This window comes from Stigmatopora nigra, chromosome 12 (genome assembly GCF_051989575.1).
Source record: "Stigmatopora nigra isolate UIUO_SnigA chromosome 12, RoL_Snig_1.1, whole genome shotgun sequence".
NCBI lineage: Eukaryota > Metazoa > Chordata > Actinopteri > Syngnathiformes > Syngnathidae > Stigmatopora > Stigmatopora nigra.
This window is the reverse complement of record NC_135519.1, coordinates 784,616-809,892: the sequence shown is the minus strand read 5'-3', so window position 1 is coordinate 809,892 and position 25,277 is coordinate 784,616. Positions and strand designations below refer to the sequence as shown.

Below are 25,277 nucleotides of genomic sequence, written 5' to 3'. Positions count from 1 at the left end.
CACGCTCACACTCATCAGACATCAGTGGTCTGCAATTTTTATCACTGGTGACGACCGCCATCCCAAGTCTGGGATTCTTGGCATCTCACCTCCCTTTGCTGCCCTATCAGCACTAATCATTCTCAAAAAAAAAAAAAATTAACTCCATTTGGTTGACATCAATTGTTTGATTCTAATGCAATCCATGATATTCTAATAGTCATTAATATGACTCACGCTAAAGCATATTTCACCTGTTCAGGGCAAAACAATAAAATATCTTCCGTGCACTGAAGACATTTCATGCTTATTTCATCCTGGGGAAATCATGCCTATCCTAAATTAATTATTTTATCTAAACTTGCCAGCTACAATTTACCTATTCTGGCTAATAATATCCATACATTTGGACAATTATATCCATAATTTGGATAAATGCCATTTCTGCATTGTCTTCATGTTTGATATCATTAATAATTTAGATGAATTCCATTTCTGCATTATCTTCATGTTTGATATCATTAAAATTATAAATGACTCTGAATAATTAAGTCTGAATTGCAAATCAATCTTTTTGCAAAAATAGCTAAATTGCGCTAGCTGAATTTCTATTGAATTTCTCATCTGTTTTGTTTACTCAAGATGATAGCCATTTTCTGTAAATCGCTATTAACACAATTAAAATATACAATAAGTTAATTAGAAAAAAAACATCCTTCTATGTCATATTATTGCCAATTTTCTCATCCCTTTTTTTCTCTCTGTGACATTGTCTCTTAGCGGAGTCTCTGACTCTATTCGTTCACACGTCGAAATCCCTCTTCTGGAAGACCGACACACAGTCAACCATTTGGATCGTCCGGAAAGGACACCTTTTCTCGGAGATAGACCGACACACAGTCACGATCCGCTTCTTAATACCTTAACGTATTTCTCCGACTTAGAGAACGCTTCCCCAACACACAGGAAACGGTATACACAGAACTCTTTCTCCGACACACAGAACTTTCTCCGACACACGGGGAACGGTATACACAACTACTTCTCCGACACACGGGCTACGGTATACACAACTATTTCTCCAACACACAGGGAACGGTATACACAGAACTGTCTCCGACACGCAGAACGATATACACAGAAATCTTTCTCCGACACACAGGGAACGGTATGCACAGAACTCTTTCTCCGACACACGGGGAACGGTCTACACGTACATAACTTTGTCCGACACACCGGGAACAATATACAGTGATCCCTCGGTTATCGCTGTTAATGGGGACCAGGACCTCCCGCGATAAGTGAATTTCCGCATAGTAGGGATGCCCCTTCAAAAATGCTTAATTTTTTTTTCATATACGAGCGAGTAAATACAGTATTTTTTTCTTCAGTGGTGAGTTCTAGTAGCAAGCAGAGGACAGCAGAGGGGCTTCCGCTTGCCAGTTTCAGCATGGATTTTCAGATTTTTATGAACTTACAAAAAATTGTGTCTATCTATCTCGCATGTATCTATTAAATACATACCACGCCGTTTTAGTTGGACACTCTTCTCAAAAGCAAAGGTTGTCATTAAAATGTATATGACTTGATCACAATTTAATATTTGATATTTAAATTTCAACTTTTGATTGGCCATAGGTATAAAAAAAAACACATGGAAGAACAGAAGATTATGGCGATGGTTCTGAGAAGACAATAGGCCTCAATTTATTGGGGGGAAAAAAGGTTGACAAATGCTTGAAAGAAAATTTTGTTTAGAACTAACACACAAGTATTTACAAGACATATATTCATTGTGGTCATGTATGAATTCAAAAGTCAGGCAAATGTTAGATTTTGTTGATGTTGGCTGAAGGTAGAGTGGATTTGTCCAAATCCTCAAAATAGGGATGTGTCATGGCCTCACGGGTGGAGATCCTTTTGGGAGGATTATAGGCCAACATTTGCTGTATAGGACAAGATAAAAAAGCACATCAGATAAGAAAAGCACATAACGTTAACTGTTAATAAATTTAAAATGTTTTTGTCTTTATACAAAAAATATTGAGTTATGGAATTCAGACCAAAAATCTCACTTGCACTTAGTCAAAACTGCTACTGCAGTTTCCTACATTTATATCTCAGTAGTTGTCATTACAACACTAACACATCAGCTTATTAACACATTTAATATGTTTTTGTTTGAGGTTTGATTTCATTCAATTTATCGAATTTAATGGAATTCAGAACAGATTCTCATGTACCACTGTGCCACTATGTCTTCCTGTTGCTACATCATTAACTGCCATTAATGGTGGTGCACATGGAATACATTCTGTGGTCAAAAGAATACACTTGGATTGAATAACTTTATTCTTCCCGTATTCGGGAAATTTCGTTGTCACAGTAGCAAGAGGGTGAGGAGGGAGGAATAGGAAAGGCATTTTAGACATAAATAGATAGTTAATAAGCAAGTTAATAAATAAATACATGAATAAATAAATCAATGGCAACAATGTTTATAAAAATAAATAATAAATCCCCCTAAAATGTTCTCTCGATTAAACACGTTTTTAATAGTTTCTATATACAATAGGCACTAGTCGACTCCAAATTTGATACATTCAAACCATTGACAAATAGTGGGTCTTTATTTTTTTACACCAAACATGCACACAAAAAACACCTGCATGCCAGTTACATACCACAAGAAGTTGATTTTATCCAAATGCATTATTGCTATTTTTTTTTTTACATTTGAATAATTTCTCGACTAATTATTTTGTAAAATATGCCTTAATGTGGGGTGTCAAACTCAATTGCACAGTCACAGGCCTAACAGTTTAAACATTTTTTGGACACACTAAAACTAGTTTTCTATGCTCTTATTACTCTCATCTGATCATTTGATCTGATCGCAGGCGAACACCTGCCATCTCTTTTTGGCAACAAGTTGATTTAGGTTTGGTGTGAAGTCTTGTGTTGTGGAGATTCTCAGGATGGACTGCAGGTGCTCATCGGTGAGACGACTTCTGTGGCTGTTTTGTTCATCTTCATCTCTGAGAAGAGCTTCCTAAAGATATATGTGCTCCCAAACATGCACAAGGTTCAAGCCACATGAAGATGGAGCGGGGGTCTTGTTGCAGGGATGTAGGGAATGAACTGTGCGGGCCCTGCAATTTCATACTTTGCCTTCAGTGTCCTTCCAATGGAGCTCAATCCGTTCCATCGAAATCTCTAGAGGTGCAATTTCAACATCGACAGCAAAAGGGTTGCGAATCAAGTAAAAATAAGTTGCACTGTTGCATTTGTCTCCCATGAAAGAAGCTTCACTTGAAATGCCTTCACTGCCTCATACATGTCAGTGATCATGCATTCGCGTCCCTGGAGCTGCAGATTTAAGGCGTTAAGATAAGCTGTTATGTCAGTCAGAAACGCCAACTCTCACTTCTGTTTTTCATCCCTCAAAATGGTGAGGTATTTTCCTTTACGGTCCATGGACTTACAGATTTTGTTGCTGAGCTCAGAAATTCTTTGGAGCTGGCAACTGAGTGCCAGGAAATTGGCTGGAAGTGCACCATCTACCCAGTACAGGTTGGCTGCCAAGGCTACGTCGGGCTGTCAGCAACGAGTCTCCTGAGGGACACACGGGTGACTGGAGACAACCCGAGGAAGGCCATACAAGTGCTGACGAAACAACAAGGCAGAAAAGGCACCTTTTTTCTCTGGCTTAGGAGGGACAAAAGGTGGGGAAACAACAGCTAGCCCTTACAACGGCTGCAGGAGGTGACAGGGAGACGTCACCGTCACCGCTCCGCCACCAAAAGATTTTCCAGTATTAAAGGAACGGAACATCAAAGAACGGTGGTACCTGGCTGATGACCGTTACAGTATGGCATACATTTTCAACAATTTCTTTTCCAGTTGTTGTCCTGTGCATCGATTTAACGTCCATTACTTTCTCTTTTACGCGCAAATTGGAGTTCACTCCACGGATGAAGATATCCAGTTGTGGAGCATCATTCATGTCAGTACTTTCATCCACAGAGTAGACAATTAAGTGTTAACTTCGTTCACTCAACTGTACTCTTAAATGAGTGGCCATATAACAAATTCGATCAGTAACTGTATTTCTACTCCGGCTCATATTTAACAGCATGTGCTTTTTGTCTATAATGGATATTCAGAAATTCTCCCTAAATAAATGGCCGGGCTGATTTGGCAATCTCGTCGGCCACGATAAAACGTGCTTTCACAAGACCTTGTTTGTGATTTTGCATGGGTAAAAAAACACCTGCTGCAATGTCAGATTCTTCTTTAACTCTTCTGCTTTGTTTCTTCAGCTTTGCATCCAGGTCTTTAGGGGTTATCCTTATGTTTTGTCTGAAAGTGCCTTCTTAGATTTAATCCTTTAATTACCGCCACATTAGCTTCACAAATGAGACACGCGGGTTTACCGGTAATGTCACTAAACATATAGTCTGCCTCTCATCGGATATTAAAAGCTGTTCTTAAAATCAATTTTTCTCTTCGCCATCGTGAGTGAGGGGTTTTGTTGGCTCAAGATAAAAAGACCGGCAAGCAGCATCACGTGACTTATGTGACGATTTGGAATGCTTTGTGGATACCTTGGCCAAAGTGTCGGCCAGCACTGAAGTATGATCTTTCATCAAAGCTGGAATGACTATTACAAAACCCCTCGGCAACAAACTCTGACCCTGACAATGAGATGGAATCCAGCATTGTTGGTGAACTTTTTATGTCAGATAGAGAAGATGAGGACTTTGAATGATTTGTAGATGTTTGAATGCTTTGACTTATAATACACATTTTGTCAAGAAAATACAATCAAAATCGGTTTTGCTCAAGTTGCCTTTCTAAAAGATACGCCCCCTGTCATGCTAGCACGACCATTAGTCCGTCCATTGAGCCAGAGTGCCTTTTTTTATGGGTGAAAAACTGAAATTACTCAGTTAGTGCGCCCTACAGGAGTGAAAATACGCAATATATTATACACAACGAACTTTTCCTGCGGTGGTAAAATTAGTTTCCATCTCAATAATTCAAATAAATGTCCATTTAGGTTTAGAAACAACAGCTTCTCTTATGAACAAATGATCTTACTGCAAGCAGGCTGAGACCATTCTTATCCAGGTTTTTCACCATAGAGGCCATGTTGCTCGGCTTCCATTTAGGAAAAGTGCTTTTGTAGTCAGGTAGACTTTCAACGTCAGGCCACACATCATTATCTGGTGTTCCTAATGTCCTAAAAGATAAAAAAAGAGAAAATATGAAAAAAAAAAATATTATTAAATGTAAAGTAAACCTTAGTCCATACAACAGTTCATTGGAGAAAAAAAAATCTAATTTATTTGAATATTGTTTAACCTGATCACTACAACAATGTGAAAAACATTTAGTGGTGGTTCTTTAGCCTGAAATGTGTGTAGGGAGCATGATTTTCCTGCCCGGACGCATGGTCGCCCGGATGCTTGGCCGCCCGGACGTTTGGTCCCCGTTGGTCCCTGGTCTTTTGATCGCCAGTCAAATGGTGACAGAGCTTAAGTACTGTTGAAAACAGCTCTCAACAAGAGTTTAATATCTAAATATCTACTGTGGATTCATGAGAGGTTAATATCAAAGTACTGTTAAATATCTAAGTACTGTTGAAACCAGCTCTCAAAATTATATTCACAAGAGTTTAATATCTAAATATCTACTGTGGATTCATGAGAGGTTAATATCAAAGTACTGTTAAATATCTAAGTACTGTTGAAACCAGCTCTCAAAATTATATTCACAAGAGTTTAATATCTAAATATCTACTGTTGATTCATGAGAGAGAGAGGTTAATATCCAAGTACTGTTTAATATCCAAGTACTGTTGGAACCAGCTCTCAAAATTCTATTCACAAGTTTAATAACTAAATATTTACTGTTGATTCATCAAGAGTTTAATGTCTAAATATCTACTGTTGAGTCATGAGAGAGAGGTTAATATCCAAGTACTGTTTAATATCCAAGTACTGTTGGAACCAGCTCTCAAAATTCTATTCACAAGTTTAATATCTAAATATCTACTGTTGATTCATCAAGAGTTTAATATCTAAATATCTACTGTTGATTCATGAGAGGTTAATTAATATCTATGTACTGTTGAAACCAGCTCTCAAATGTATATTCACAAGAGTTTAACAACTAATAATCTACTGTTGATTCATGAGTTTAATATCTAAGTTCTGTTGGAACCAGCTCTCAAAATTATATTTAGAAGTTTAATATCTAAATAATTACTGTTGATTCATCAAGAGTTTAATATTAAAATATCTACTGTTGATTCATGAGCGAGATTAATATTTAAGTACTGTTAAATATCTTTACTGTAGAAACCAGCTCTCATAATTATATTCGCAAGAGTTTAATATCCAAGTATCTACTGTTGATTCATGAGTTTAATATCTAAATCTAGAAATTAAACTCTTGTGAATATTATTTTGAGAACTGGTTTCAACAGTACTTGGATATTAAACTCTGTCTCATGAATCAACAATAGATATTTAGATATTAGACTCTCTCATAAATCAACAGTCGATACATTTAGATAATAAACTCTCATGAATATAACTTTGAGAGCTGTTTTCAATAGTACTTACTCTCCGTCACCATTTGACTGGCGAACAAAAGACCGGGGACCAATAATCTGAGTCTATTGTTGCATTTTTGTGCTTGCCTCTGATTGACAACAGTAAACACCATATTGAAGCACGTATGTGTACTTTACACCAGGACACCATAGGAAGCGGGTCAGTGATTGATTTTGTGGTCATGTCATCAGACATGCGGCTCCATCTCTTGGACCCTCGGGTAAAGAGGGGGGTGGAGCTGTCACCTGTAGTAAGGGATGCAGTCAGTTGGAAGAAGTCCTGAAAAGCCTATTTTACCCATAGGACTACAAAGGCAGCTGATTGGCACAGGCTGTCCAAGCTGCATGGAGCTCTCTAAAGAAAAAACCCAGACGTGGAAGGAGTTTGGTAAGGCCATAGTGAACGAATTCAAGGATATTTTGGTGTAACATCTGACACTTCAGGAAGGGAAAGCGGTGCACCAATAACAGTGGAGAGTGAGGATGAGACGCTGCTGACCTCAACTTGGGATGTTGTGTGTTAATGAGTCGAATACTAAGACCTTCTCAACTACACTGACAGACCTTACCATGAGAAATCAGAGCCTGGAAACCCTGAGGTGGATTCTCTTATCTCTGGGGTCAAGTCAGTGAGGTCGTTTAAAAGCTCCTTAGTGCAAAGACCCCAGGAGCGGACGAGATCCTCCTGGAATTTCTATGCCAATGGATGGTGTCAGGTTGTCTTGGTTGACATGTCTCTGAGACGTCGCGTGGACATCAGGGTCAGTGCCTTTGGATTGGCAGAGCGAAGTGATAGTTCCTCTTTAAAAAGAGGGACCTAGAGTGTGTGTGTTCCAATTAAGGTGACTGTCCTCAGCTTCCTCGCTAAGGTCTGTTCGAGGGTACTGGAGAGGAGAGTCGGCCGGAATGAAGAATCTCCAATTCTGGTGGAACAGTATGGCAGTAAATCGGACCCATTTCCAGTGAAGGTTGGACTCCGCCAAAGATGCCCTATGTCACCGATTCTGTTCAAAACTTTTATGGACAAAATTTTTATAACAGGAGTGCCCAACTCCATTACTTGAGAGCCCTAATACATCAGTACTACTTCTGCCGTGATGTGCACACCGCATCGGTCAAGCTACGTTCCGCACCTCATCCTCATCCATGCTCACAAGTTGTCGTGACCAAAATGACAAAATTCCAGTTACGAGCAGCTGGAAGGAGTTTACACCCACAGGGTGTTAAGACTCTCCTTCAGAGATAGTGTAACAAGCTTGATTATCCGGGAGTGGACTCAGGGTAAAGCCGCTGCTTTTCCGGATCGAGAGGAGCCAGATTAGTTGGCTGAGGTATCGGATTAGGATGCCTCACTCGTGAGGTGTTCCCTACCAGGACATGCCAGGGAGTCTCTTGGCTGACCCGGGAACACATTGGGATCCTCCAGGAAGAGATGGAAGTGGGAGGGGAGAATGAATTCAAGGTTACCCTACTTGAGCCGCTACAGTTAGGACTCGACCTCAGAACGGAGTTAGATGAAGACAATTTAAGAGTCACCAAATATAAGGAACTTAAAATGACCTGAAGATCCTAAACAGCTGGTCTATTTCAGAGTCTCCTTGGAATAGTGGCTTCTTGGTGGCAAGTTCAGCAAATATGGTGCCAGCGCTCCAAACATCAACAGGAGTGGAATATCTAGGGGAACCCAGAAGAACCTCGGGAGCTCGGTACCAAAGGGTTACAACCTGGAAATACACAAGCCATTAAAATGAATAATACACACGCATAATCTATTTGCGTTGAAGCGCAAGCCCGCAAGTTGTATTGAAACAGCCAAGGAGAACCCAGTGGAGTGGTGTGAAATTATCAAGCATGAAGCAATGCATCTGCGACAATTTTAAAAAAATGACATTTTCGTATCTTGAGGCACTCATTTGCATCACCAAAGGTTTTGAAACCTGAAAATTATGTGCCTAGTCATTTGTAAGCAGAGATCCCACTGACTGTAAATGAATAAAAACCTGACAAAGCTGGCAATTTCTTTGTCTGTTACAATTTTTACTGCGCTGTTTTTAATTCCACCACATTGAAAAATATCCCTGCTTTCTCATTTTAATGGCTTAATCTATAATTTACTTTTGTTTTATACATACATAAAACCATTGCATACCAAATTATCATACGTTTATCATTCCGCTTACAAAATGAATCTGCTTTTAGTGATGATCAAGTGCATTGATCATAAGAGGGGTAGCTGCAATGGAGGCCACTCAATCAGTTTGCAGAATAAAGCCACATTTATTGCCTTTCTTGTCAGTTGGTCGCAATCAAAGCTCCCGTGTCATTCTGTGCCAGGAACCAATCGCGCGTCTTGTATGAGTATCGGTGATGTGCAATTTCCCCTGAGTCAGGTTTTCCTTGCTGCAAAACATTCTCTCTCATAACTTAAAATTAAAAACCACAAATCTTTTAAATTTTAATTTCGATGCATAATTTAAAAAAAAAATGTTTCTCAACGCATCCGCAAACGTGAATTAGTGAGTGATCACTGTGTTTATACGAGTACTGTAAACACATGCACACTACAAAAACATCAAAATAATTATGTGAATTCTTGATAAAACTTGAATTGCATATTTAAACGACCAATGAAGAGTTGTTCCTATTTCCACAAGCATTTTTGTGAAATGTACAAAAAGTAAAACAAACAAACAAAAATCACCAGGATATATGGTAATTGTTATTTCAGTGAGATAACGGTCATTGGAAATGTGAGGGTCAGTGAGCAGTTGCCGTTTGTTTGAGCTTGTCCAGCTACAATTGCTAGAGAAGTAACCTTTTAGGGCACCCGAGGGTGTAGGGGTTTGCTCGCCCGAATTTGGTGCAGGCTAACGTGGGATGATTCCCGCTTGGTGGTGGTACGATTGGGTGTGCGAATGGTTGTCTGCCTCTCTGTGTTCCCTACGGCTTACTGCCGACCAGTCTAGAGTGTAGCCCTCCTTTCTCCCAAAGTCCGCTGAGATAGCTCCAGGGACCCCCACGAGTATACGCAGTGTGGAAAATAAATGAATTACTCCCTATAGACATTTTGTTCTAGGCTGTTGTCACTGGCATATAAACCGAGTGATCCGTTAAAGAGCTGTGAAATGAAATATACCCAACTATGCAGGTATTACCTGGATACACAGGGGGGGGGAAAGTGTGGCATTGCTCATTTGTAAAGTGGTCAGTCCTCAACTCAGGGTTTGATTACTTACCCTGGTGACTTCATCCAAATATCCTTGACCAAAATAACAAACCCCACATCACGCCGGATAGTGCATCATCAGCGGATACAAGATGATTCTAGCATCACTGCATTTTGAGTGCAATAAAGAAAGTTCCTATTCAAGGATAACTACATTTAACACTTTGAAATGGGGATTTTGGAGAAACAAAACCCCGTTGTACATAAGATATTAAAACATCTAAGCAAGAACTGAAATGTATTCTCACCTCATGGGTATAGACCCTGACAGGAACACCAAAGGCTCGAGCAAGTCCAAAATCTGCCAGTTTAATAACTCCCTTGTTATCAATCAAAAGATTCTGTGGCTTTAGGTCTCGATGCAGGACTCGTCGACAATGACAGAAATATATGCCTTCCAAAATCTGGTAGAGGTAGCTCTAAACAGATGTTGAAAATAATGTTATATGATGCAATAAATACTCCAGCAGTTGACCTAATTGTTAGCATACAAAATATTTGACACAAATTCATTAAAGAAAAAAAGTGACAAAGACGGGCATTTTTACAAGTTGAATAATTTTATATTTTGCATTTACAAAGACAGGCATATTAACTTCTTTATTATATTTACCCTAATAATGTGCTTTTGATTCCTAAAGTATCTCAGAAATTCCACACGTGATGATTTTTCCATTCAAGGGTGACGCGAATGGTTAGCAGGTCGGCCTAAAGGCTATGGGGTCCCGAGTTCAAATCCAGGTCACGTCCACCTGTGTGGAGTGTGCATGTTCTACCCAGGCCTGCGTGGGTTTCCTCCGAGTATTCCAGTTTCCTCCAACATGGTATGGGTGTGAGTGTGCATGGTTATCCGTTTCCTTGTGCCCTGGGGCTGTCATTGGGCAACATGGACTTTCAACTCCCTCCACTGATTTTCTAATGGGGTTGAGATCTAGAGACTGACTAGGCAGCTCCATGACCTTGAAATGCTTCTTACGAAGCCACTCTTTTGTTGCCCTCTGTTTGGGATCATTGTAAAGCTGAAAGACCCAGCCAAGTCTATTCTTCAATGTCCTTGCTGATGGAAGAAGATTTTCACTCAAAATATCCTGGTTCCTTTGCAGAGAAAAAGCATGAGGTTTGCCAATGGGTATGGTGTTCTTCGGGTGCAATTCAGTATTGTTTCTCCTCCAAACCCTACAACCTGTGTTTTTACCAAAAAGTTATATTTTGTTTTTTTCTGACCATACCACATTCTCCCAGTCCTCTTCTGAATCATCCCAATGCTCTCTAGCGAACCACAGACGGGCCTGGATGTGTCCTAGCTTCAGCAGGATTTCACGTGTAGGATTTGAGTACCTGGCGCCACATTTTTTTTATTTTTTTTTACTGATAGTAGCCTTTGTTTCTGTGGTCGCAGCTCTCAGTAGGTCATTCGCTAGGTCTCCCCGCTCCCACAGTTGATTTCTTTACACCAAGTGTTTTACCTATTGCAGATTCAGTCTTCCTAGCCTGGTGCAAGTCTACATTTTTATCACTGGTGTCCTTCGGCAGCTCTTTGTTCTCGGCCATAGTGGAATTTGGAGTGTGAGACTGAAGTTATGAAAAGGTGTCTTTTACACCGATAGTTAAAACAGATGCTATTAATACAGGTAACGAGTGGAGACCTCGCTAAAATATAGATCTTTTTGACAGCCAGATATCATGCTCGTAGGTGACCAAATACTTTTTTTCCCACACCAGTGTTCTCGTTACCTCTGCGTCCTGCGTCTGATACGCACAGCTTTTCTTCCAGACGCACAATTTCAAGTAATGTGCTTTTTTCGGACGCAAAGAAATTTTTATCAAAAAAAAAAACCAAAACACATATATCCGATAGCAAACCAATTTATTCCACATAATCTTTGCGAAATAATTCTCGCGAGACTAGCAGACACTAGCAGACACTAGCAGACGAAGGAGAGAAAGCGATAGCAAGAGTTTCGTAATAGTGTAAGAAAGATAAAAAATGTTTCAGAAAAAGCAAAACAGTCTGGATAGTTATTTCGCAGTTAAAAATACAACTAGTAAGAAAAGAACTGCAGAAGATTCGATCGATGATCATGAAGCAAATCGGGGGAAGCAAGGAAAAATACGCACATTTCAAAAGACTTTTGGCTGCAAAGAGAGGAGGATCTACGAGCTGAAAGACTAGTACAATGATAAATAAACCCTAACCCTAAACCATATAATAAATAAATTAAATCTGAATGTTTATATATCGTTGTTTATGTTTTATTTGCATCCGTAGTATGTTGGGACTCGTGACAAGTTTCCTGGGACGCACAGTTTTCAGACAAGCGAATCCCTGGGACTCGCAGTGTGCCAATTGTAAAATTATCACTGCCACACTAATTTGGAAATAAATGATTTAAAAATCAAATGTGATTTTCTGCTTTTTCCCCCCACATTCTGTCTCTCATGGTTGAGGTTTACCCATGTTGACAATTACAGGCCTTTCTAATCCTTTCAAATAGAATAACTTGCACAATTGGTGTTCTACTAAATTTAGATTTTAGAATTGCCTGAATTCACTTTAACAAAAAAAAAATCATTTTATTTCAAATGTCACCCGCTTGAGAGTCAGCCTACCATGCATCGATCTCAGAACTGTGAGCCAAACACGCTAACCACTAAGTGTTTAGAAAAAAGGAAAACAATAAATATTTATTTTATTTGGTAGTGACGGTCGAACGGTTCAAGTTGTATTCCCGTGCAACGCTCACCACTTTCTTACACGCATCAAGCTTCTTTATTATTGCCACTTTTGTTTCAAATGAAATGGCTTGCCTCTTCCTTGCACCTCCCTTACTAGAAGCCTTTCACTTTTCACCAGCCATGTTGAATTATGGATGCACGAGATTTTTAATGATATTTGTAATGATATTTGTGATATATTCTTTGCGCACCGGAGATACGTCACGCACTTCCACAACTTCCGCAATGCAACGAACTGGGCAGAGGAAGGTGGATGCTGGGTGAGCTGAGCTCTCAGCGGCATGCGTCGGTATTAGGGGCGGAAAGAAGCACTACACGGAAAAAGGCGTGCAATTCAAAATCGAACTTACGAACATTTTTCGACATAAATGCAATTTGCAGACATGTTCGTGAGTTGAATGTTCCTAAGTAGGGGAGCGTCTACACATATACACATTTATATATACACATGTACACACACACACGTGCACAAACACGCACACACACACACATATATACACATGTACACACACCTATATAGTTATATATATAAAAAAATATATATATATAAATACAGACATATATATTCATATATATAGAAATATATACATATATATACATATATACACACATATATATATATACAGTGGACCCTCGCTAATTGCGGGTAATGAGGACCGGGACACCCCCGCAGAAGGGTGAAACCGCGAAGTAGCCGGGCGCCAATAAAAAACGCTTATAGAAACGTATAACACGTGACCAAAACCACCACCAGGCTAATATGCTGTTCATCCAGGTGTTTTATTCCACATTAGAATGCAGGTTTTATGTTGGTGCATACAAACAAATCAAATATAGTATATATAGAGTAAAAAACTGCAAACGTAATAAATGTAAACTTTTATTCAGAAAACTCGGAAATTCAAAAACATCTTAGCAGAGTCACTCGCTCCTCGCATCATAGCCGAGTCACTCGATCCTTGTGGGCTTTGAAACCTGTCTTCTGAGGTTCGTCCTAGAAAAGAAATGTTCGGGACGGCATCCTCTTCCAGTAGAGTCCAGTTTCATCCATGTTGAAAACTTGCTCCGGGACATAGCCATTTTCTTCTATCATTCCCGACACATCCTCAACATAGCGCCTCGCTGCTGCTCCATGCAACGACACATTCCTTAGTCTGACTCGCCGCTTAAACCTCTCAAGCCAGCCCTTACTTCGGATTAAGTTTCCGTCCAGGCTGATTTGCTTCGCCATACAATCACGGATCCATATAACCTGTGCATGGAGAGTGTTTGGGAGGCATCACGAAGGGCTTCACAAAACGTTTACGCTTAACTTAGCGAGAAGCGTACTGTATAGCAAGAAATAGGCGTGAACTGAGAATGGGCATCCGTGGTGAATGGGCCAATGGGGAGTCAAGTATATTCAGTGAGCATTCAGCTGGCCAATCAGCTTGCGTTTATGCCCGTGATGCGGAAAAGACACAGCCATAATGCGGAAGTGACGCGGCCGTAATCCCCCATGATGCTTTGCGCATACATTCATTTTTTGTGTTTTTAAATTTATAAAATGATGAAATTACTAATTCAAATTGAATATTTTGTTTCCACACCCTGTAGGATGATGCAATTTATAACTTTAATTTAATATCTTTAATTTTCTTTTTCCTGAAAAAAATCAGCGAAGCTCTGCAGGCAGCAATACGTGGAACGCGAAGTAGCGAGGGTCCACTGTACACATATACACACATATACACATACATACATACACATACATACACATACATACACATACATACACCCACATACACACATACATACACACATACATACACACATACATACACACATACATACACACATACATACACACATACATACACACATACATACACACATACATACACACATACATACACACATACATACACACATACATACACACATACGCACGCATACACACACACACACGCATACAGATACATACATACATATAGACAGACACATACATACATACATACAGATACATACATACATATAGTCTATATGTATGTATGTATCTGTATGTATGTATGTATGTGTCTGTCTATATGTATGTATGTATCTGTATGCGTGTGTGTGTGTGTATGTATGTGTCTGTCTATATTATAGACAGACACATACATACATACACACACATACATACACATATATACACATATATACACATACACACAAACATATGCATACACATGCATACAGATACATACATACGTATAGACAGACATACATACATTCATACACACACACATACACATATACACACATATACACACACATGTACACACACATGTACACACACATACATAATTTCCAGTCATTTCGACAACTCATTTTTCTCTGAGTGATTGGAAGAGACACTGTCACAAAAAACATTCATGAAGTTTGGTTCTTTTATGACGTTATTATGGGTGAACAGAAAAAAAGTGATGAAATCTGCCTGGGTCAAAAATATACATACAACAGCGCTAATATTTTGTAACATGTCGCTGGAACATTTTCAATAAAATTAGGCAATTTTGGTAGCCATTCACATGCTTCTGGCAAGCTTCTGGTTAAATCTTTGACCACTCTTGACAGAATTGTTGCAGTTCGGTTAAGTTTGATGGCTTTCTGACATGGACTTGTTTCTTCAGGATTGTCCACAAGTACTCAATGGGGTTTAAGTCAGGGCCATGGGAAGGCCATTCGAAAACCTTAACTCTAGCCAGATTTAGCCATTCGATCACCACTTAATGCATGTTTGAAGTCATTGCCCTCTTGAAACACCCAACTGCGCCCAAGACCCAATCTTCAGGCTGATGACTTTAGGTTATCTTGAAGAGTTTAAAGGTAATCCTTCTTCTTCTTCTTCTTCTTCTTCTTCTTCTTCTTCTCTGTAAAGCACAATTTCCATTGGCAGCAATACAGCCCCACAGCTTAAGACTACCACCACTGTGCTTGATGGTAGGCATGGTGTACTTGGGGTTAAAGGCCTCACCTTTTCTACTCCAAACATATTGCTGGGCATTGTGGCCAAACAGCTCGATTATTGTTTTGTCTGGGCCAAACAGCTCGATTATTGTTTTGTCTGACCACAGAACTTTCCTCCAGAAGGTCTTATCTTTGTGCATGTGATCAGCAGCAAACTTCAGACGAGCCTTAAGGTAGAACTTTTGGAGCAAGGGTTTCCTTCTTGCACGCCAGCCTCTCAATCCATGGAAATGCAAAACACGCTTGACTGTGGACACTGAAACCTGTGTACGAGCAGCTTCTAATTCTTGGCAGATCTGCTCTTTGGTGACTTGCGGTTGAAACTTCCCCTTCCTGACCAATTTTCTCCCAGCAGCAGGTGATGCCTTGTGTTTTAGTCCTGATCATGGCAGTGACAAAACAGTGCCATGCAGTTTATACTTACAAACAATTGTTTGCACTGTTGCTCTTAGGGCCTGCAGCTGCTTTAAATTGGCTCCAAGTGACTTTCCCGACTTGTTCAAGTCAAGGATTCAATTTTTCAGATCCTTGCTGACCTCCTTTGACTTTCCAATTGTCGCGTTTGCATCCAATGAGCCCTATTTAAAGGGCATTAGAGAAGTCACCTGCTGTAGTCACTCATGATCACTCACAAGAAGTTATAAAGCCATGAAGCTCATTTCATTGGCACAACTTTCTAAGTCACCAAAATTGCTAATTCGTTTTTCTGTATGTATATTTTTGACCCAGCAGATTTTATCACTTTCTGTTATCCCATAATGAAGTCATAAAAACCACACTTCATGAGTGTTTTCTGTGACAAGGAAGTATCTATTCCAATCACTATCAGAGAAAAATCAGAGTTGTAGAAATAACTGGAAACTGACAAAATGAAATTGTTCTTCACAAGTGTATGGAAACTTTTGACCACAACTGTACATACATACACGCGTACACATACATACATACATACACGCGTACGCGTACACGTACATACATACACGCGTACGCGTACACGTACATACATACATACATACATACACGCACGTACATACATACATACACGCGTACACGTACGTACATACATACATACACGCGTACACGTACGTACATACATACATACACGCGTACACGTACGTACATACATACATACACGCGTACACGTACGTACATACATACATACACGCGTACACGTACGTACATACATACATACACGCGTACACGTACGTACATACATACATACACGCGTACACGTACGTACATACATACATACACGCGTACACGTACGTACATACATACATACACGCGTACACGTACGTACATACATACATACACGCGTACACGTACGTACATACATACACGCGTACACGTACGTACATACATACACGCGTACACGTACGTACATACATACACGCGTACACGTACGTACATACATACACGCGTACACGTACATACATACATACACGCGTACACGTACATACATACATACATACACGCGTACACGTACATACATACATACATACACGCGTACACGTACATACATACATACATACACGCGTACACGTACATACATACATACATACACGCGTACATGTACGTACATGCACGTACATGCACGTACGTACATGCACGTACGTACATGCACGTACGTACATGCACGTACGTACATGCACGTACGTACATGCACGTACGTACATGCACGTACGTACATGCACGTACGTACATGCACGTACGTACATGTACATACATACATACATGTACATACATACATGTACATACATACATACATGTACATACATACATACATGTACATACATACATACATGTACATACATACATACATGTACACACATACATACATGTACATACATACATATATACATGTACATACATACATACATGTACACACATACATATATACATGTACATACATACATATATACATGTACATACATACATACATACATACATACATATATACATGTACATACATACATACATACATACATACATGTACATACATACATGTACATACATGTACATACATACATGTACATACATACATACATGTACATACATACATACATGTACATACATACATACATGTACATACATACATGTACATACATACATACATGTACATACATGTACATACATACATACATGTACATACATACATACATGTACATACATACATACATGTACATACATACACATACATACATACATACATGTACATACATGCACATACATACATGTACACACATACATATATACATGTACATACATGTATGTATGTACATACATGTATGTATGTACATACATGTATGTATGTACATACATGTATGTATGTACATACATGTATGTATGTACATACATGTATGTATGTACATACATGTATGTATGTACATACATGTATGTATGTACATACATGTATGTATGTACATACATGTATGTATGTACATACATGTATGTATGTACATACATGTATGTATGTACATACATGTATGTATGTACATACATGTATGTATGTACATACATGTATGTATGTACATACATGTATGTATGTACATACATGTATGTATGTACATACATGTATGTATGTACATACATGTATGTATGTACATACATGTATGTATGTACATACATGTATGTATGTACATACATGTATGTATGTACATGTATGTATGTATGTACATGTATGTATGTATGTACATGTATGTATGTATGTACATGTATGTATGTATGTACATGTATGTATGTATGTACATGTATGTATGTATGTACATGTATGTATGTATGTACATGTATGTATGTATGTACATGTATGTATGTATGTACATGTATGTATGTATGTACATGTATGTATGTATGTACATGTATGTATGTATGTACATGTATGTATGTATGTACATGTATGTATGTATGTACATGTATGTATGTATGTACATGTATGTATGTATGTACATGTATGTATGTACATACATACATACATGTACATACATACATACATGTACATACATACATACATGTACATACATACATGTACATACATACATGTACATACATACATGTACATACATACATGTACATACATACATGTACATACATACATACATGTACATACATACATACATACATGTACATACATGCACATACATGTACATACATACATACATACATGTACATACATGCACATACATGTACATACATGTACATACATGCACATACATGTACATACATGTACATACATGTACATACATACATACATGTACATACATACATACATACATACATGTACATACATACATACATACATGTACATACATACATACATACATACATGTACATACATACATACATACATGTACATACATACATACATACATGTACATACATGTACATACATACATGTACATACATGTACATACATACATACATACATACATACATACATACATACATACATACATACATACATGTACATACATGTACATACATGTACATACATACATACATGTACATACATACATACATACATACATACATACATACATACATACATACATACATACATACATACATACATACATACATGTACATACATACATGTACATACATACATACATACATGTACATACATACATACATACATGTACATACATACATACATACATACATACATACATACATACATGTACATACATACATACATACATACATACATACATACATACATACATACATACATACATACATACATACATACATACATACATGTACATACATACATCTACATACATACATACATACATACATACATCCATGTACATACATACATACATACATGTACATACATACATACATACATGTACATACATACATACATACATGTACATACATACATACATCCATGTACATACATACATACATACATGTACATACATACATACATACATGTACATACATACATACATACATGTACATACATACATACATACATGTACATACATACATGTACATACATGTACATACATACATGTACATACATACATACATACATGTACATACATACATACATACATGTACATACATACATACATGTACATACATACATACATGTACATACATACATACATGTACATACATACATACATGTACATACATACATACATGTACATACATACATACATGTACATACATACATACATGTACATACATACATACATACATACATACATACATACATACATACATACATACATACATACATACATACATACATACATACATACATGTACATACATACATACATACATACATACATACATACATACATACATACATACATACATACATACATACATGTACATACATACATACATGTACATACATACATACATGTACATACATACATACATACATACATGTACATACATACATACATACATACATGTACATACATACATACATACATGTACATACATACATACATACATACATACATGTACATACATACATACATACATGTACATACATACATACATGTACATACATACATACATACATACATACATGTACATACATACATACATACATACATGTACATACATACATACATACATACATACATGTACATACATACATACATACATGTACATACATACATACATACATACATGTACATACATACATACATACATACATACATACATACATACATACATACATACATATACATACATACATACATGTACATACATACATACATGTACATACATACATACATGTACATACATACATACATGTACATACATACATGTACATACATACATACATGTACATACATACATACATGTACATACATACATACATGTACATACATACATACATGTACATACATACATACATGTACATACATACATACATACATACATACATACATGTACATACATACATACATACATACATGTACATACATACATACATACATACATACATACATGTACATACATACATACATACATACATACATACATACATACATACATACATACATACATACATACATACATACATACATGTACATACATACATACATACATACATACATACATACATACATGTACATACATACATACATACATACATACATACATGTACATACATACATACATACATGTACATACATACATACATACATGTACATACATACATACATACATACATACATACATACATGTACATACATACATACATACATACATACATGTACATACATACATACATACATACATACATACATACATACATACATACATACATACATACATACATACATACATACATACATACATACATACACATACATACATACATACATACACATACATACATACATACATACACATACATACATACATACATACATACACATACATACACATACATACATACATACATACATACATACATACATACATACATGTACATACATACATACATGTACATACATACATACATGTACATACATGTACATACATACATGTACATACATGTACATACATACATACATACATGTACATACATACATGTACAAACATTCATACATACATACATGTACATACATACATACATGTACATACATACATACATGTACATACATACATACATGTACATACATACATACATGTACATACATACATACATGTACATACATACATACATGTACATACATACATACATGTACATACATACATACATGTACATACATACATACATGTACATACATACATACATGTACATACATACATACATGTACATACATACATACATGTACATACATACATACATGTACATACATACATACATGTACATACATACATACATACATGTACATACATACATACATACATGTACATACATACATACATACATGTACATACATACATACATACATGTACATACATACATACATACATGTACATACATACATACATACATACATATACATACATACATACATGTACATACATACATACATGTACATACATACATACATGTACATACATACATACATGTACATACATACATACATGTACATACATACATACATGTACATACATACATACATGTACATACATACATACATGTACATACATACATACATGTACATACATACATACATGTACATACATACATACATGTACATACATACATACATGTACATACATACATACACGTACATACATACATACACGTACATACATACATACACGTACATACATACATACACATACATACATACATACACATACATACATACATACACATACATACATACATACACATACATACATACATACACATACATACATACATGTACATACATACATACATGTACATACATACATACATGTACATACATACATACATGTACATACATACATACATGTACATACATACATACATGTACATACATACATACATGTACATACATACATACATGTACATACATACATACATGTACATACATACATACATACATACATACATACATACATACATACATACATACGTACATACATACATACATACATACATACATACATACGTACATACATACATACATACATACGTACATACATACATACATACATGTACATACATACATACATACATACATACATACATGTACATACATACATACATACATGTACATACATACATACATACATACATACATACATACATGTACATACATACATACATGTACATACATACATACATGTACATACATACATACATGTACATACATACATACATGTACATACATACATACATGTACATACATACATGTACATACATACATGTACATACATACATGTACATACATACATGTACATACATACATGTACATACATACATGTACATACATACATGTACATACATACATGTACATACATACATGTACATACATACATGTACATACATACATACATACATACATACATACATACATACATACATACATACATACATACATACATACATACATACATACATACATACATACATACATACATACATACATACATACATACATACATACATACATACATACATACATACATACATGTACATACATACATACATACATACATACATACATACATACATACATACATACATACATACATACATACATACATACATACATACATACATACATACATACATACATACATACATACATACATACATACATACATACATACATACATACATACATACATACATACATACATACATACATACATACATACATACATACATACATACAATATTTTCGCGAGAAATTGTAAAATTCAACAATTTTAGGGTGTGGCTTATATGCGGGTAAATCCGAATTTGTATCGGCGCAAAAACATGTATGGTAGTTACAGTAGCGGTTATTCGAGTGTGCATTTTTTTCTCCTATATTCACATGGACCGTACATAACAAAAAAGGAAACATTAGCAACAAAACATCTTTACTGTGACAGGATTAAGATTGTTCTCGTGTAATATTACAATTTTAATTTTTATTGTAATAGTAGAACATATGACTAATTTTGACGAACACTGTCGGATACAGAAGACTTTGACGTGTTTGTAGATTTTCTTAATAATTTGACGTATTTTTTCTTGGAAACTCATTACGTCAATAAAACAAAATCACACTTCGTTTTCTTCTTTTTGCCTTCTTTTAAAACTTACGCTAGGATGTATGCTAACATGTGTCACGCTAGCACAACAGTTGCATGTTTTTCGAAACTAAGCACTTTATGTATTGACAAAAAAACTGAAAATACACCCGTAACTGAGACAGTCAGTTTGAAAATACGGTAATTAGCTGCTTTCTCGTTATTGCTGAGATATCAATCCAGCCATCTTCTCTGTGGTGGGAAAATGCATCTGAATGCCCGACAGGCTTAAAAGTAATAGGGGAAACTCCAGTAAACTAACTTGACTCAGTTAAGGATAGCAAACAATGACCAGATGAAATAAGCGTGCTTAAAAAAAAAAAAGGAGTTACCTTGACTAACATTGGATCCATGTACTGTCCAGAAGGTATCGAATCCAGGTATTTCTTGAGGTCCATGGATAGGAACTCAAAGATGAGATATAGACGAGACTCCTGCATCAGGACATCTAGGAGTCTGTAGAAACAAGCACTGATTCAATTAACACTGAATGAACTCATTTCCACAAAGCATTTCATGTTGTACAGTGTTACCTCTGCGTAGGAATGCTTCTACGTACGGAATTTTTAGGTTACGAAATACAATATTCAAGAACAAGAACCAAGTTCCAAAATCACCTAAAGCATAAATACATTTCCTGTAGCTGTTATTTCGAAATTGGCACAGCAGCGGTGCATTCTGCTTGACAATCTCCTAACACTGGCTATCCAACAACAAAAATTCTCCTTTGAATAAAATAAAAAAAACATGCTTGAACTCCGTCACCACGGACAGAATTCTACGTTTTTTTTGTTTCATTGTTTTTATTTTATTTAAGTGTGGGTAAAACAACTTTTTCCATAATTTAAAATTACTGGTCAAAACAAAATTAAAAAGCAGGCCCTTTTATCTAACCATGACAGAAATTGCAAGGCGATACGGCTGTAACCCAACAACCCTCGCACGCCCCACAGATCAAAACTAGAGTGGTGTTGTTTTGTTGGACATCTGCGCTCGGTGTGAATTGTCAATTTTGAATAGTATGTTCAAACGAAAGGGTGTCCCATATGTGCAGTTGCCACCAGGACACCGTAGGCTGCAGGTCGCTGATCAACCATTTAGTCGTGTTATTGACTCTCGGCCGCATGTCTTGGACACTAAGGTAAAGTCAACCGATCACCACCTGATTGCGAATTAACATTGGTGGCGGGGGAAGATGCCTGTAAAGTAAACCCAAACGTGAGTCAGAAAGGTTTGCAACTACCACATCCAACAAAGCGTCGTTCGATTACATTGAGTAAGGATGGACCATGTGGTGGCATCAATCCCAGAACCCACTGGTGAACACTGGAAGTAAGGGATGCTGTTGGAGCCCTATCTAAACATTTTGGAGCGGGGGACTACGGAGGCAGCTGATGGGTACCAACTGGCAAAAGAGGACACGTCTTTGGTGGTGTCTGAAGCAAAAACCCAGGAGGAGTTCGGTGAAGATACGTAGAACGACATCCAAATTGTTTCAAGGACATTTTATTTCTCCATCTGACACATCCCAGGAGTGGAATGCAGTTCATCTTTTAGCCCAGTGTATAGTGGTGATTGGGGCTGCTGAAGTGAGGATGTTGAGAATAGGTGGGCATTCTACATTAAAAACCTCAACTAAACCAACACATCTTTCCATGAGTGAGCCAGATCCCCCAATTTCTGGGTTTGAAGTCACCAAGGCGGCTAAAGAGCTCCTTGGTGACAAGGTCTGGGGTGGAGGAAATCCACCCAGAGATGATGGTTCTGTATATTGTGGGGCTGTCTCGGTTGACATGCCTCTGCAACATGGCGTTGACATTGAGAACAGCATCTGTGGATTGGCAGATCTTTTGTAAACAGGGTACCAGAGTGTTTATAATTATAAATAGGGAGAAAAAAATATAATCCTCCCCGAGAAGGTCTATTCGTGAAGTCTGGAGAGGAGCATCTGCTGGGAAATCAAATCTCAGATTGAAAAGGGGCAGTATAATTGCCGTTCATG

The 25,277-nt window shown here is 37.1% G+C and overlaps 1 protein-coding gene across 2 annotated transcripts in view; it reads right to left on the bottom strand.

Annotated features, from left to right (window-relative positions):
* Positions 1-1,649: 1,649 nt before the first annotated feature.
* The window catches only part of cdk1 (cyclin dependent kinase 1), a 34,450-nt gene continuing 10,822 nt past the window's right edge, over positions 1,650-25,277 (bottom strand). For both annotated transcript variants that reach the window (XM_077729950.1, XM_077729949.1), the window contains 5 exons: positions 23,608-23,731; positions 10,076-10,246; positions 8,162-8,325; positions 5,083-5,224; positions 1,650-1,925 (listed from right to left, as the gene is read on the bottom strand). In XM_077729950.1, the coding sequence (XP_077586076.1) occupies positions 1,809-1,925; positions 5,083-5,224; positions 8,162-8,325; positions 10,076-10,246; positions 23,608-23,731 (718 nt within the window). In that variant the 3' untranslated portion in view covers positions 1,650-1,808. The remainder of the gene's footprint in view (positions 1,926-5,082; positions 5,225-8,161; positions 8,326-10,075; positions 10,247-23,607; positions 23,732-25,277) is intronic.